Here is a 17,196-nt window from a genome sequence, read left to right on the forward strand (position 1 = left end):
ACTGACAGCCTTGGTGTATGGCTCTCCCACTCCGCCCACTGAGCCAAATACCTCCTTTATAAAGGACCAAGACAACAGCGACACACCGATGAAACAGCCAGGAAGTAGATGCTGTTTTTGAGAACGCAGTGGAGACCCCATCACACATGATGAGCCTGACTATTTTGAGCATGCAGAAAACACCCGAACTGTGAATATGGGGATTTGTTGTCTTGGTGGCAGCATATCATTGTCCTAATTGTGTCGTGACTTGGTCAGGTAGCAGAACTGATAGTTTTCCACGCTTAGTAAGAATTAGATTCAGGAGTTGCCATGTTAGCTGTAAGCGTATTTATTCCCCCACTCACACTAGGCTACCAGTCCTCTAAGTAATATATTGCTTTTTTACATCTTATCCTGCAAAGCAGCTGAAACAAACAATCATTGGTTTTCTATTATGATAAAGTGCTATGCAGGGGGCTTCTTGTGTAATTAGTTTCCCAGCTATGGGGATGTGCACACATCTCCATATTGCACATATCAGTTAGTTGTTGGGAAATTAGTGGAAGTTGGTAAGTTTTCAGGCTGCAGATTAAACGAAATATCTTATTAGTTGTGATGTCAAAGAGAAGAACAAACATCATAATTAATTATATGGATGATGAGGAGGAGGAAGCAGCGACTAACATGGTGTATAATACAGCATCACGTTTGTCGTAGCAGGAAACAACTTCAGGCCTCAGAGCCTCTATGTGATTGACTTATAGAAGGGGTTAGTCAAAGTTCAGACTTTGAGAGCCTTTACATGTTCAAAACACATGAATCAAATGATAAGGTCGTTAGAACTTGCCTGCAGGCTAAGACAGGTGTTAAGCTGTTTAATTCAGGTGTATTGGATGTCCCAGTGATGGCAGGACACCGGGCCTTGAGGGCTGATGATTCAGACTCCTGACTTGCAGTAATCTATGAAAAATGCAGACTGCAGTTGCTGATGTCAGTGCGCAGCGCCAGATCAAACATTTTCTCAGATACAGCACACGTTCAGCACACAAAACCTGCTTTTCACGCTCCTGCCAAGCTGCTTATAAATTGATTAAAAATACTGGTGGTGTTTCCTGGTAGGCTTCTTATAAGTGGTGTTTTCTCTGTCCACTACATTGATTTGCGTAAGATTTTGAAAACTTTGTGATACTTTTCCTTCCTCTTCACAATGATGCACAACTTTTTGTCGGCCTGCCAAATAGAGAGAGTGTTCCAGCAATTTTTGAAAGGTTGTTACGGTTCTGGAAACTGGTTTTAATTTGGTGTGAAGGGAGCCTGAAGAAGAATAAAGAAACGGGGTAGCTTCATGAAGACATGCAGTGCTGATTATAGATTTCGAATTGTCAGCTGTCTGTTTGGTACAATCCCAAACTTCCAAAATCCCAGTTTAAAGTCATTGCTAACTAGACCAGTCAGACACTTTTTCCACCACCATGCTCTTCTTCTTCTTTTCTTTAGTGTTGAAAGACTCGCCTTTTAAAAAAAGATAGAAATGTTTCATTTTGTGGTAATATTATATCTAGTGATGCATTTGCATATGAATGTAAATCTTGTAATATTTTCTTTAGAAACAATATTTTAGTTGTTGGTCCAAACATTTTGTTATTGACCATTTCATCCCTTTTCTGTTGTTTTTAATCTTTCTTTCTTCTCCTTTAGGACAAGATTTTGCGTGTGTTTGATCCCAGAGCCCAGCTGACACCTGTTCAGGTAAGACCGCCATACTTCTTAAACTAGAAGCAGGTGTTCGAAGACGTGGAGCTGTTAAATGCAGAGGAGGAATTAAAAATTGTTCCTTTTTTCTTTAAAACTGACTTTGTTTTCTAATAAAACCCCTTTCCTTTAAAATCGCCGTTCTTCAGGTGAAATCAGCGCTGGCCGTCCGCCAGTATACGGGTTTGAGTAATGAGCAATTTTTTTTTTTTCCACACTGCATCTACAAAACATGTTGACAGCATCCTAGGGAGCTCGTCACTGGCCACTGGTGACTCATCTTGCACTAATTTATGAATGTGGTGCACATGGTGGAGTCCCTGCCCTCAACTTCCCACGGTACCCACCCCTCTCTGATACCGCATGAAGCCTCTCCTTTCAAAGTCCTCCTTTTTTTTTCTTTTTTTTTTTTTTTTTTGGACCTCAATGTAAATCTCTCAATGACCCTCACGTCCGAGCCAGCGGGACGCCAGCTGTACGAGCAGCAGCGGGGAAGCAGAGCGGTCGGGCCGTTTCGGTGCTTAGAGAGGAAGAACAAGGAGGAGCGTCCTCGGAGGCTGCTCACCGTAGAGCAAATATTCTCACACATTTCGGCCGAGGACCTCCCAGCATGTTTTAATTACGGGGATGCTCAGCCTGCCTCGTGGGCTCTCTGGTTTTGTAAATACGAGGAATCCTGCGAAAACACCGCATGCCACAGCATATTAAATATCGCATCCCAGAAATACCTGGGAGGCACACCAGCTTGTACGGCAGTGTGTCCATGCTCCGTGTACATGTGTGGACTCTTTCGTCTGTTTACACTGTGTGCTCAACCATGCGTTCTTTATTTGTTTTGAAACTTTTGAGATCTTTCCTGAGAGGCGTAGGGAAAATATCCAGTCGTCGACGGAGCTCTCTGTTCTCCGAGCACGCATTAGGAACATCAAAGCTTTTCTTTACCTACTCTGCCTAACAAACTAACAAGACTAATTCATATATCATTTAAACGAGGTTTTGTGTAAATCACTCGATACTATTAATTAATAACTTAATAATTAATAATATAGTGTTACTGGTGGCAGGGAACAGGACAGAATTGCATACAATTTCTACTCTTTCTTTTTATTTAACCGCACTGCATCATCAAAATCAAGGCAGTAAGACAATCTTAACACTTATTAGGCTGTTTTGTCAAATCCCCAAATTTAAGCATTTGGTAGTTGGATGGATTATAAATGCACTGGTGGACAACAAAGTATATTGTTTCTCATCCTAAACGGCTACTGCACGATAAAAGGCTCTTGATCTGGTTTCAGCTGAGATGCCAAATGAAGCACTGGAGTTTCTGCTTTGTTACATTTTGTTAAATGAAATTATGAAGCTAACTGCTTTATTTAAAGTTGCATGTATGTAACTACTCTTGGATAATCCTGTTCAGAATGAAATAAAAAAAAAAAATAATGCCCGGGGAAAAACAACCTGGAAAACTAAGCCTGGAAAAATCCAGCCTTCTTGTCTCATCAGAACCTCGAGTACCAATGCATGATGTTTTTGCATAGTTTGTTATAGTTTGTGTTTTTTTTTTTTATTATTAAAGTTGTTTTGTGATAAACTGCCTCAAACTAACAGAGGTCTCACTTAAAAATTTTGAAAAATCCAACCATTAATTTAGGTGCATTTATTCAGTGATAAAGTCCTCCATTTAGAAATAACTAAATCATCATTTTTAACTAAATCGCAATACCACATCACTAGCCCCCATAACCGTTCTCATGAAATAACGGATATGTTTAATTAATTTGTGCTATACTGTTTTAGTCCATCAAAGTGTTCGTGAAGTTTTGATTATTATATGACATTACATGGTGGCCAAATCCTCTTAGCCTCGATACCAAATGGGAAAGACGGCAGAACGTAGCACTCAGTGGCGGGTCTCTGATGCTGTGGGCCGGTGTCTCTTTCATGACCCATTGGGAACCATTTTTCGTTAACTCTTTGAAATACCCGGAGGTTTGAAATAAAAATCCGGAGCACTTTTACAGTAAACTGATAACGTGACGCCACTGACGTGTCGTTCAGTGGGATCATCATCAAAAACTTGGCCAAATCTGGACAAATATGTCTCACCAGACATAATGTCGGCCCTCTACGTTGGCCACCTCAATGAGTGGAGCAAAAAAGCTGTGAGGTGAGCTGAATATATGCATGTATAAGACAGGACACAGGATAGACAGATTCTGTAAAGGAGATAAACAGGAGAAAACGAAGAGCTTTGCTGTTGCCCTCCTGTCCCGCACGCTTGTTGTCAATCTAAAAACAGTCTTTGGTTATTTTGGCTTGCTGAACAGCTAAAAAGCCTTTGAGCCAATTTGAGCTGCTTTTCCACTATCTCAGTGCTCTCTCTCCTCTCCAAACTCTCTGATTTATTCCTCTGGCCTCATTACCGCAGAAACGACCAAGACGCGCAGATGCGAGTCAGCCCACTGTCCTCTTCACACGGCATGTGACTCAACCATCTCAGACCTTCAAGCGTCGAGGCACAGATTAAAGCTATTAGAGGCTTACTCTGGTCTTCCATTTTCCCCTCCGTCTCGCCCCGAAAAGCTTTTGAAAAACGCAGAAGGTCCAGCAGTCGGAGGCTGCTTTGGTTTTGGAGACCCATGAGAGCAGATTGGGAAGAGCCTCACCCTGACAGCTTTCAGATGTGCGACTGTCTCCGGAGAATGGGAGAGCCACAGCAGCTCCGATTAAGCAGCCCATCTGTTGAAGAGCGGCGGGCAGGGGTGTGGGTGACCGATGCTTAACACGCTGAAACGTTAGGAGCACAGTAACTTGATTGCACGGACCGATGAAGCTGCCTTATACCATAAAACACTAGAGAAGACAGTTTTGCTCCTTCTCTGAGCGGTTTCAACTAGATTCCACAAAGTATATTTTGTGCCTGATGTGTGGACTGTTTTTTTCTTTTTCTTTAAAGCCCGTTCTCCAGTTTGCATATTGATGATTTTGACGAGTAAGGTTAAAAAACGGCAGGAAGAAGGCCAGCGGGGCCGCAAAGAAAAACGAGAAGGCCAGAGCAAGGGCCAGACTATTTGACTTGGTAACGATTCCGGGAGGTCCTTTTGGCTTCTTACATGAGTTACAGCTAGTTGTCCTCATCAAGAGAAGCCGCAACTCTTCCTGAAAATAGTTCTGGGGAAGACTAACTCAAGAAATCTGCAGTTTGTTAAAGCCAGTCAGAGATTCCTTTTAAAATGTTTCTATAATAAAGAATAAAATCATAATGCATATAATTTGACACAAGACTTGCATGTTTGCAAGTAATTGCAGTTTTTCTGTATGTTCTAAACATTCTGCACTTTTGGTTTCTGTCTGCAGAGCCATGAAATCATGTTCACACCCCTTAAAGTTTTCACATTTCGCCACATTAGAAGCTCAAACTTGAGGTTCCCTTTAAACCAGGGGTGTCCAAAGTGTGGCCCGGGGGCCATTTGTGGCCCCTGTGTTGACTTTGTGCGGCCCTCCAACTAAATTTCAAGAAAGATTTGGCCCATCAGCGCTAGTGGCTTTTTGCGGATGGAAACTTGTTATTCTTAATTTGGGTAAATTTATTATTGACAAGTTAAAATCTTACAATTGAATGTTTAATTGAATGTTCGGCACAACACAAAACATTTGTCTTTTAGTAAGCACACTTTTTACATTTGCTTTAATTTCATAGTAAATAGGCTGACTTTTACACAAATGCAGACCCTGGCCCATTAAAATCTGACTGGAATAAAATATGCTAAATACAGTTTCATATATTTTCTTAAAACGTTCATATTTTGTTTGGCTGGGTCAGTATTTTCGGTTATGCTATTTATTTGCATTCATTTTTGGCCCTCGAGCATTTTTGATTTAAATGTTTTGGCCCAAAACATGAAAAGTTTGGACACCGCTGCTTTAAACCCTTAGAAAACACATATTTCTGTTATGGCTTTTTACAGATTTGCACATCTAGAGATTGATAGGAGAGAATTTACCTTCTGTTATTGCCACAGATTCTCAATTGGATTTAGGTCTGGACTTTGACTGGGACGTTCTGACACGTGAATGTGCTTTGATCTGAGCCAGTCTACCGTACCTCTGGCTGCATGGGTATTGCTATTGCCCTGCCGAAAAGCGAAACTCAACTTTAGCATTCTGCAGCCTCTAACAGGTTGCTCTGTGGGTAGCCTTCCTAAAACACAATGCAGCCATCACCGCATTTTACTATGCGGATGATGTATTCCCTGGGATGTGAGTTTTCCACCTTTTTGACCAGAGCACCTTCCTATACATGTTTCCTGTGTCCAATACATGGCCTGTGGCAAACCTCAAGCAGGCTTTTCATTTATAGCAACAATGACTTGTCGCAATTCTTCAATAAACATGAGATTTGTGCAGTGCACAACCAAAACGTTGTGTTGACAGATTTTCCCACCCAAGCTGTGTACGCTAAGTGAATTGCATGCATCCAAAAAGTTAATTGTTGGTCTCTGACTGAGAACTGAACCTTTGTTTTTGCCAGTCTTTCATAAATGTCAGATAAGTGAAGTGTATATCTAACAGCTGTCCACACTTTGTGCATACTTTTTCTTTCACCTTGCAATTATGCACCACTTTCTGACGGCCTATCAAATAAAATCCCAATAAAGTGCACAGAAAGTTTGTTGTTATATATTTTCCCCAGTCAGCTCCATTTACAGTCTTACTCCTGCTGTATTTATAGGAAATGTGACTGTAAAGGAATATTCAAGTCTTGGTGTGAACTGGTGGTAAATATCGCATCTACTGTATAATTTGGTTGTTGAATTTACATAGCTGGCACATGTGAGCGGAGACGGTCTGGATGTTTTTTTTCTGTCTCTCCGTGGGATACTGGTTTATTTTGGGTGTAAATATTCTTTGACTATTTAGCCTCACGTTTTCGTTTTTTTTTTCTTGTTGGAAAAGCCACCATGTGCATGTGCATTTTGGCCCTATAATCTCTCCTAATCTTATTAGTTTCTCCAAAGTTTACAAGAAAATTCCCAAAATCCCTTGAAACATTAGAGTTGCTTGTTTAGTTAAAAGCACACGCCGCTTAAAGATGCCAACGTGTTGAATAATCAGCTTTTTCTGTTTCAGTAGCTTCTATTCTTGGTTCTGCCCTCCCTGCCATAACATCCCTTTACTGGCCTCTTTAGATAAGTTGCTTTTTACGTCTTTGTGTATTCAGGGCTCCGAGCTGCGTTCCTGGTCTGAGCCACAAGACTCCTCCGGCTCTCCGCTCGCAAAAAGACCGGTTACACTGACCTGATATTAATGAGACACGTGCCTTTTTGGGCGTTTGTTGCTCTTCCACTTGTCCGCATCTTTTGATCTACCTCCCGATGTCTTCGTATTTGCTGAGTGTGCGGATCCGTTGTTGAGAGTGTACGCGTGTGTGTGTGTGTGTGTGTGTGAGCGCCATGTGTGTTTCAAATTACAGTGCTGAAAATACCCCTCATAGTTTTGGGCCACTACTGGCCATGGAGCTGTCGATCTGCGGTCGCTGGAAGACGAGGCAGACTGGAAAAGGGAATAGTTTTGCTGGACTCGGGGGCCAGATTCCTCTTTTTCAGCCCGAGCTTCTGCTGCCCTGGGTGAAATTAGAGAGCACCGTGGGCTAGAAGGGGGTTTGGATTCGATGAGAGAGCGCAGGGCAGGGCCAAGGGAAAGCACAGTGGTTTCAGTACAGTACCATCTTTTATACCCTTCCATAAATTACAGCCTGAGCTTCCTGGAAGGTGCGTTCTCCGTTCTTGTTTCTCATCGCAGCCATAATAGGCTGCATTTAAGGTTGATCTTATATTTCTGTTTTAAGCTTTAGAGTTTTCTTTAAATCCAGAATAAACCACAGGTAGGCAGACTTGGACTTTTCCGTCGAGATGTGGATGCTCGTTTCCCTTTTCTTTTAGTCTCATCTCGCGGATTAGGAGCTACAGATGATGGAAAAGGGTTCCTATACATTTTACCTCTTACAGTCTGTCCATCCAAATCTCTACAGTCTGGAAAAGCCTGTAATTTTGACATGAAAACATCAAGGAACCCTGTGGACTGAGGTGAAGGCAAAACAGAAAGAGGATACGGTTGAATATAAAGTAGGCCTCCTTGTTTTGCTCAATATCCCCTTTCAGTTTAATCTTCAAACCTACAGTTAAAAAAAACTTTGTTGTAAAATCAGAATTGCACAATGACAAGGTAAACTGTTGATAAACTCAAGATAAAATGCCATGGCCCATTTATCGGACAAAATGCTAAACGAAACCACAAAACAAGTTGGTCATTAGTTTGAAAGAGGTTTCTTTCGCGTATGTGAGAGGACCGTGATACTCGTTACCCGAGGTGAAAGAGAAGTTTTGGCTCTAAATGCATCCAGTGTTTGGATTGAGTAATTTAAATTCTTTCTTAAGGGCACTTCAAGGAACCTTTTTATCAATAATGACTGAAATATTGAGTTTTGTGTTTTGAGCAGAATTGTGTACTTAAACACAATTAGAGATGTTTCATAGTTTCAAAATTGCCCCATGGTCTTTATAAGCAAGGGTTTTCTCGCTGAAGGCCAGTGAAGGAAACCTACAGGGATGGAAAGCTAACACAGAAATGTGGAATAAAACATTATTTAAAGTATTTAAAAGTATTAGAGCATTTAAAGAACAGCCGCTTTGTCTCATACTTCACAAGATGCACAGCGTAACCTCAATCTGGGCTGAGACACACTCCTGTGGTTTAAAAGCTATTTGTAACGTAGCTCATATGAATGATCATTTAAAAAAAAAAAAAACAATTAAGAGGAAAAGTCATTTGAAGGGATTTTATAACCAGTGTCTTTTATTACTAATTGAGTTCATCAGTACTCCTTCTGGCTGTAAACAACACACATCAGTGCTGAGTTTTTTTTGTTTTAGTTTTTTTTTTCTAGAATTCAGCTCTCTCTGACCGCTCTGTCCCACTCCTGTGGCTTGCCTCTTTGTGAATACTCACCTTCGTTTCCAATTACTCGCATACCCAGCAGTTCATGCCTGTATCTCTCCCCCCCGTTGGACCCTGCTGGGTTCAGGACCTGGTAATGGCCAGCGGTTAACTCATCCCAGATGTTGAGCTTCCCCCTTGTTTTCCACCTCTTTTTGTTCTTTTGTTCCATCTCTCAGCACCCTGCGTTACTGGCTACCACCTCACTGCCAGTCAGTTTTATGGGAGCTAGGGAAAGAAAAAAAAAAAAAAAACCTGGCAAAGCTCTTTCCTAATGAGGAGATAGGATTTTATCCTGATGGGTTAGCTGAACAGTGGAGTGAGATCTGGATATCCCATTCACTCCACTGGATGGGATAGGTCTCAGTTAGGATTGATCCGTCAGTGTTGAGGGTTTTATGACTTAAGGTAACTCCTCTGTGTGCCCTTTTTTCCTCGAGAAGTAACTTGATAATGTTGCTGAGGTTTTAGCTTGATGTTTTATTTAGGTTGTATGTTTCTATATAAACACAGGGGTGGCTTACTGAAGCCTGGAAACACAATTAAGGTAGGACAAAAAGTCCAGGGCTGAATTTCCTGGGTATCAGCAGCGTGGTTTGAGGTTTTTAGTTGCTTTAACTAATGAACAGGGTCTTCTTTTTTTGCATTTCCATGTGTGCGTTTGTGGGTTTATGCTTTGGGGTGCCGGTGAAGATATTTTCCTTTCTCGTTTTTTTTTTTTTTTTGGAGGAAAGGGATAAGGGTGAATGCCAGCTGGCAACGACTGAGACCTTTGCTAACATGTGTGCGTTGTTTGTGAGCGGAGGCCTCATTAGTGAGCGGGCTGCTCAGAGACCCCTATTTTCCAACTAATTAAGTCCCCATGCACACATGTGGATCACACCTGGAGCCAAAAACGGCTGGTGATTCGCACTTTCTGCTGAAGCATCACAATAAAAAAGGGATACTTCTGGGGTTTCTGTTGATTTCTTGTCATCTAAAAAGTGGTTCAGCAGAGGTGGGCTATGTTAAACTAAATCATTTACATAAATAAATAAGCCTCATAGTCATTGAAATGGAGTCAAAATGAAGAAAATGAATGAAGCAAGTTCTGTGTATTTCTCAGATGTCATATTTATTTAGCATCAGTAAAATTGTTACACTTCAAGTGAGTGGTTTCATAAAAAGAGCGTATTGAACCTACAATTAATGTAATAAAGAATTATTTTAGTATTTATCACACCAAGGTATTTTTCCTAGTGATTTATTTAAAGAAACAGGAAAAACAAACAAAAGACAATTTAGGTGGTAACAATAATTTCACACATTTTTTACACATTTTTTTTCAAGAGCTGATTAAAGGTTTTTTTTTTTACTATTTCGCTTGCTCACAGTTTCCAATTCTAATACTCTAATATAGATCTAATATAGATTTTTGGAGAGACAAATACAGATTCTCAGAACCACTTTTGAGTCTTTCAGTTTCTCATAACGACCACCACAATAAAACAGGAAAAATTGAGAAATGTCCTGTTTGCTCATTCGTGGAACTGACTGTATCCCTACAGGTTTGTAGTTCCCACAGATCCATCTTTTAATTTTGCTGAGGAGGACATATTGGCACAACAGCTTCAATTCTATCTGATCCCAGGAGCTGTTTTTGCATTTAAGCTTTTCAACATGTAATTATACTACTCAATAAAAAGACAGGGTTAGCGACATTAATTAGTATTTAAAGGTTGCTAATCATGGATTATTTAAGTTGTTTTTCTGGATTTCAGAATTTGCTGAATGATTTGTACATGAAATACTTTGACAGGTTGGCTGACTTTCAAGGCAAGGCTCAATTAACAGTATGTTTAACATCTGAAAGGCCAATAGGGATTTTTTTTTTAAAGTAAATGAAAGGTCACGTCTGGAGTGTTTTGTTAAATAAAATATGCATAAATCACTTTTAAGATTAATGAAAAGAAAAGATTATGATTCATCTTTAACAGTCGACATGCTGTTACTGTTTAACAATACCCAGAAACACAGAGTCAGAGTATTATCTCTTTATGGAATGGTTTGCCTTGAGTGGAAAAGCTAAGATGAGGATCTAAGATGCAGCCAGATCAACCTCAATGTGCCCCGAGGAAAATAAAGTGTCGCTCTTGCTTCATCCTTGGCTGGGCACGCTGACCCGAGTTTGACTAAATGCTGCTGCTTTTCAATGTTCCTGGCCACCAAAGCGCAGCCTGTGTTTTGTTTTCTCCATATTCCTGCTTAATTACTTGAGGTTATCTTTGAGGTTAGGATCTGTAGCTGCAGAGAGGTGAGTTTTACCACAGGCAGACTGGAGTACTTAATGTGCACTTAGAAAACTCCGGGGGTTATGTAAGCATGCAAATTATTTATAATCTTTTGTTAATTACAATGGACAAATCCAACCTGTGAAGAAACCACAGGAATCAATACCTCTATCTATCCATCCATCCATACACACACACACAATGTCTGGCCAAAAAAAGCTCACTCTAATATTTTGTTGGACCACCTTTAGCTTTGATTATGGCACGGATTCGCTGTGGCATTGTTTCAATATGCTTCTGCAAAGTCACAAGGTTTATTTCCACCCAGTGTTGAATTAACTTTTCCCCAATATCTTACATTGATGATGGTATGACTGCTGTGCAAAGTCTTTTCCAGCACATCCCAAAGATTCTCAATGGAGTTAAGGTGTAGACTCTGTAATGGCCAATCTGTATGTGAACATGAAGTCTCATGCTGCCTGAACCACTCTTTCACAATTTGAGCACGACAAATCCTGGCATTGTCATCTTGGAATATGCCTGAGCCATCAGTGAAGAAAAAATCCATTGATGGAATAACTTGGTCATTCAGTATATTCAGGTAGTCAGCTGACCTCATTCTTTGAGCACATACTGTTGCTGATCCTAGACCTGACCAACTGCAGCAACCCCAGATCATAGCACTGCCCTCAGAAGCTTGTACTGCAGGCACTAGGCATGATGGGAGCATCACTTCACCTGCCTCACTTCTTACCCTGATCTGGATTCATCAGACCATATGACCTTCTTCCATTGCTCCAGAGTACAACTTTTATGCTCCACTAACAAGTTTAAGCATTTTTTTCCATTTTGCCTCACTGATCAATGGGTTTCCTAAGGCTACACAGCTATTCAGTCCAAATCCCTAGAGTTCCCTTCACATTTTACATGTGCAAATGGTCTTACTTTCACTATTAAACAAAACCCGGAGTTCTGCTGTTGTTTTTCTTTGATTTTATTTCATCAAACGTTTAAGTGATCGCCGATCAAGGTCATTCAGGATTTTCTTTCGGCCACATTTTTTCCTCAAAGACAATGGGTCCACATTATCCTTCCAGTTTTTAATAATGCGTTTTTAAGAACACAAAGTAACACATTGCTGCCACTCCCACACATGTTGTTGCGCAACTCCAATTAGCTGGCTGAAAGACTATTACGCCTTTATGTTCTGGACAACAAAGACAATTTTGGCTGTGTGGATATATTACCAGTTGTGAAATACATGGATATCCATTGTTTGTGATCTCATACCCTTGTCTCACTATTCTTTTATCTCTTGTATTTCAAGCGCATGGGAGAATATGCAGCTTTAAGAAAGCACTCCAGCACCCCCTTTTTATGTATTTAATACTGTAACACACAATAGTTGATGTCCAGGTAAGCCAGGCTGCAATACAACTTGTCATTTATTCCACAAATGCGCTCCATCCACTGTAATGAAATTCATGGCTGTGTTCACCAGTAACATTTCTTTAATCTCAGGCTACACTATGCAGATGCTCTGTCTCCGTTGATGAAGGTCTTCTTACCTATCTTGAACTGATAGCGCCCAACCCTGTTTCTTATTAGTTCAGCTTTTATTTATTTTACAACTTGGGGTAATTTAGAGTCACAGATAGTCAGTTAATAATTTAAATATAGAGGGGGAAAAAGAGACCATAACTTAATGGCAAACATAACCTACCCTGTGTTGGCACAGCTAAACACTATAAAGTGTACATATTTCATGTAGTGCACTAACTACATGTACATTTTTCAGTAGTGCACTAAGAGAAGTGGCCATACAATGCTCAAAAACAGGACTAGATTTGATGAACCACATAATCAGCTTTTTTCCCTCAGGTTTAGACCAAAACATTTACTGCTCTAAGTCCGTTACGCATTAGCTATCAGGTTGTTGAACATCGGCAATGCCTGTTCTAATTTCTTTCCCTGTCACAGATGTATAGGTTTTGTTTATTTATATTATGTTTTTGTTCTTTCTTGTTTTGAAATGTATACACTTTTTCCTAAGATTTCTTAATAATTCTTGGCTTGAGGATACATGTAAAGTTGTGAATGTATGGACTGGAAGTCTACAAATGACTTGCGCTTTTGGACTAATGAAGTAATCAGAATCTGTTTTCAGATACACAGTTCATTGCTAAATACCACGTTATAGTCTGACAGCCTCTCAAAGGAGCACCACCCATCAATACTCTCATTACATTGTTGCTAATTTGATTTTATTGTTATTGCAAGGCATGATGACATAAGAAAAATACACCCTCACATCAGACTTTGGGGGTTTCCACACATGTATCACTGTAGCAAACACACCTTGATCACTTGATAGACCAGTATGCCTCAGATGTTGTAGAAAGGTCAAAGTAATCCGCAACATGAGTGTTGCAGTTCTCGCCTCATGTTTATTGCATCGTATAAGCAGCACAAGTGCACCACTACTATGGAATTGACACCACTGTGGCTCAGATATTTACCCAATAATAACATTTTGTGATAACACTTTGGGCTATGCAGACACCTTACTCACACGAGGATGTTCAGCACCTGAAAGGGAAAGTTAAACTTATACTATTGCTTATTCTTTAATTGAGCTAAGCATTATCTGACCATTAGGTGGCACTCGTAAAGCATTTAAATTTCCCTCAAAGATGATTAGTTGCTCCTTTAAAATTAGGGGAAAAACTGGACTATGATGTTATAGAAAAAGTATCATACCTGGTCATGGTCCGGCAGAACACTGTGCAAAGAAAAACATTACAGAGACAGAGGGAAAAGGTTACAGAGGAAAACACATTGCAGCGGAAAGTAGGCATGGCAAGTTAGAAAACAGTGTGTCAGTAGCTTAAGGTAACACTATTTATAAGCCACATTTGGAAAGCCATTATACCTGTTAAGGTGCTGACTTCTGGTTGGCTCTACAAGCTTACAGCCTAATTAACCAGCAATTATCAGCTGCTTATACTTGTGTTACTCCATAAAGAGCAGAATTGTTTATATCTCAATTGCTGTACTGTGAAATCACTGTGCACTTTATCCTGAAACTGTCCTGCAAAGTTACTTTTTTTATCCTGTAAAGTTATTTTATTATCCTGCAAAGTTACTTTGCAGGTTACTTTCCTGCAAAATTACTTTATTATCCTGCAAAGTTACTTTATTCTGAAATCCACTGCAATTCACTGAAATTCTCAAGCTGTATGCAAACAAAATTTCGTTCTGTACGCACTCTGTGCATACAAAATGACAATAAAGTTTGTCTAAGTCTAAGAATTGCAAAAAGGCGCAATATTCTCTGTAGGTTTGTTTGTTTTTTTTCCTATATTTTTGCTTTAATACTCTGGGTTAATATAAAAAGAAAATTATACATTTCAGAAATAGCAAAAATACTTGTCGCTTTTCTGTTTTAAATAAAAGCAGTTAAATCATGGTATACATTTTTGTGTAAATACCCTGAAAGAAATGAATTATTACTCAGTTAACGTACCGTGAGAATCTCATGGGCCCATGAATAGTTGATACCTTATTTGCAGACATTTGTTTCGGTGCAATCCTAGTTGCAAACCACATTGCATGGATGACTGATGGAGAATACATGCTTAAACAGTACCCTGGCAACAGTTCGTCCTACACTGTCTCACATTGTAGTTGCTGTTTACCACTGATGCTGGGAATGGGGCACAGGTGTGCATACCGGTTTGTATTCTTTTTCTTTTTTTTTCTTCCTCAAACACCAAAGCAGTGTTCTATAACATAACAAACTTGTAAGAGTGGGAACTGTTGAGCTTCTTAAATCTGCCTCACACGTTTCTTATAAACATCCCCCTTCTTTTACAACAACGGCCAACTTTGGTCATCTTTTGCTAATTGAGCCTCTTAAGGCAACGGGTTCTTCAGGAATTTGTGGTTTCACGCTAGAGCTAAATGGATGATATCCCTGAGTAAAGCTTTTGAATATTGGGGGGGGAAACTAAAGGCCCGTCATAACTGGGAATTCTTTGTTTCAACATGAGCAGCAGCATGAGGTTGAGGCGTTTGTTAGCATAGTGAAGATGAGGTGATTAATCAAGCTGTCACTCATCAGGAACATACCCTCATGCTGCAAATACAGTGTGGCACAGTGCAGATTTTCATACTTATGTGAAAACTTCAAAATGAATAATTTCTCAAAAAAAAAAACCCGTAATCTAAGGAGAGAATTGTCAGTATGATTGAGTGCACCAAACAAATATTAGTTGAAGAAAGAAAGGTGAAACCACAGAGTAGCTTCTGGAATTTCCAGCGGTCAGAAGGGTTCATGGTTGCACATAAATGACACGCATGAAGGCTGTGTACCTCGCACACGTGCGCGCCCTGACTGAATGTCACTGCTCTGAACTAATGTTTCTTTACAAATGCGTGGGGGTCCTTTGAAGATGTGAGGCTTCTGTGATGTGGTTTCAGAGACGGAGTAAAGTCAGCCAGCTGCATCCACTGCAGCTATAAGTGACAACAGGCATCAGAGGGCTCGGTCAGGCTTCGGGAAATGAGATGCTTCGTGATGTATCCAACAGTGTGGGCATGATAGCTCCTGCCTGTTGCCATCCCACCCCGGCTTTATAAGACCCCTCCCTCCTGGAGGCCCGTATTTGTCTTTGTAGGGCAGATCTGGCGGGCAGATCCTCATCCCAGCGTCGGGATCTCTTGCGGTTGTCAGCAGCATCATTCCTCCATCTGTCATTAGTGCCCCATCTTGCCTAACAGAACTCTGCTTGCATTTTAAGGCCAAAGCCACTAAGTGCATCTCTAAAGTATTCATCGCTCGAGCGTCGACCACAATAACCATCAAAAAACCCTGGAGATCACCAAATGTGTAGCTGAAATCTCCGTTGGCTGCCTAAAGCTTCTCTTGGATCCAAACACATACTCGGGGAATTCAATCAGCATGTTAATCATGTTAGTTCCAGGAACAGAGTATCAATGTGCTGCGCTCTGATACAGCACCAGTCGCCGTGACCTTGGGTTCTTTTCCCAGAAGTATTCTCCTGCCAGCAAGCAAAGTGTCCCTGCTGCCAGTCTTCATACTGTGCAGTTTAAGGGGGTTCATTCGGTTGTTGCCTTAAAACTCAAAGACTATAATCGGGTAATGTTTCACTGGCTCTATAAAATCTAGATGCGTGGACTTTAGTTAAAAGAAAATGGAGTTAAAATATTTTTAGTGTGCCCAAAATCTAAGCAAATGCTTCATTAATTAGTCATACCTCTGACAGATTTGGATTTAAATTACTATTTCATTGTTAACAACTTTCTTATGAAAGGAAATGATGTACAGTATGTTCATGTTAGAAGATATGAAAGATGATTCTTCAGATTGTAATCGCTAAAAGTACTGGACACCCTTTATGTACTATATTTTTGTTATAACCCCAACTTCTTTCTGTGGATGATGTGGTCCTGTTGGCTTCTTTGGGTCATGAGCCCCAGCATGAACGGCAGCGGTTCGCTGTTGAGTGTGAAGCTGCCGGGATGAGAGTCAGCCAGGTGGATTGTCCCCTCTGGGTTGGGCGTCAGTCTCTGCCTCAAGCGGAGGAGTTTAAGCATCTTGGTGTCTTGTTCACGAGTGATGGTAGGACGGATCGAGGGATGAACAGACAGATCGAGGCTTCTTCTGGAGTAACACGGGCGCTGCTCCCAGTCTGTTGTGGTGAGCCAAAAAGCAAGGCTACCTATTTACTGGGCTGTCTACTTTTCAAACCTAAAGTCTATGATCACGAAGTTATGGGTCATGAAGGAAAGAACAAGATCCCCGGTACAAACGGCTGAAATGAGCTTCCTCTGGAGGGTGGCTTGTCTCAACCTTAAAGATAGAGTAAGAAGCTTAAAGTAGAGCCGCTGCTTCTCCGCATCAAAAGGAGTCAGTTGAGGTGGTTAGGGCATCTGATCAGGATACTACCTTCCTTTGGGGGTTTTCCGGGCATGTCCCACTACGACAGGGGCCTGCAACCTTTACAGTCTAAAGAGCCATTTTGCCTACAGTCCACTTGAATTAAACTCGTTCAGAGCCGCAAATGTTGCCTGGCCTTTTGAAAAAAGACAAGTTATATCTCCAGAGCCACAGGTTGCAGACCCCTGCACTAGGAGAAGACCTACAACTCACTGGAGGGACAATATATCC

The 17,196-nt window shown here is 40.7% G+C and overlaps 1 protein-coding gene across 1 annotated transcript in view; it reads left to right on the forward strand.

Moving 5' to 3' along the window:
- The window catches only part of coro7 (coronin 7), a gene marked incomplete in the record, with an annotated part of 159,798 nt that overhangs the window by 21,012 nt on the left and 121,590 nt on the right, over positions 1 to 17,196 (forward strand). The window contains 1 exon segment of the mRNA XM_036147988.1: positions 1,681 to 1,731. Coding sequence (XP_036003881.1) covers positions 1,681 to 1,731 — 51 coding nt within the window.

The sequence above is a fragment of the Fundulus heteroclitus genome, chromosome 16, assembly GCF_011125445.2.
Source record: "Fundulus heteroclitus isolate FHET01 chromosome 16, MU-UCD_Fhet_4.1, whole genome shotgun sequence".
NCBI lineage: Eukaryota > Metazoa > Chordata > Actinopteri > Cyprinodontiformes > Fundulidae > Fundulus > Fundulus heteroclitus.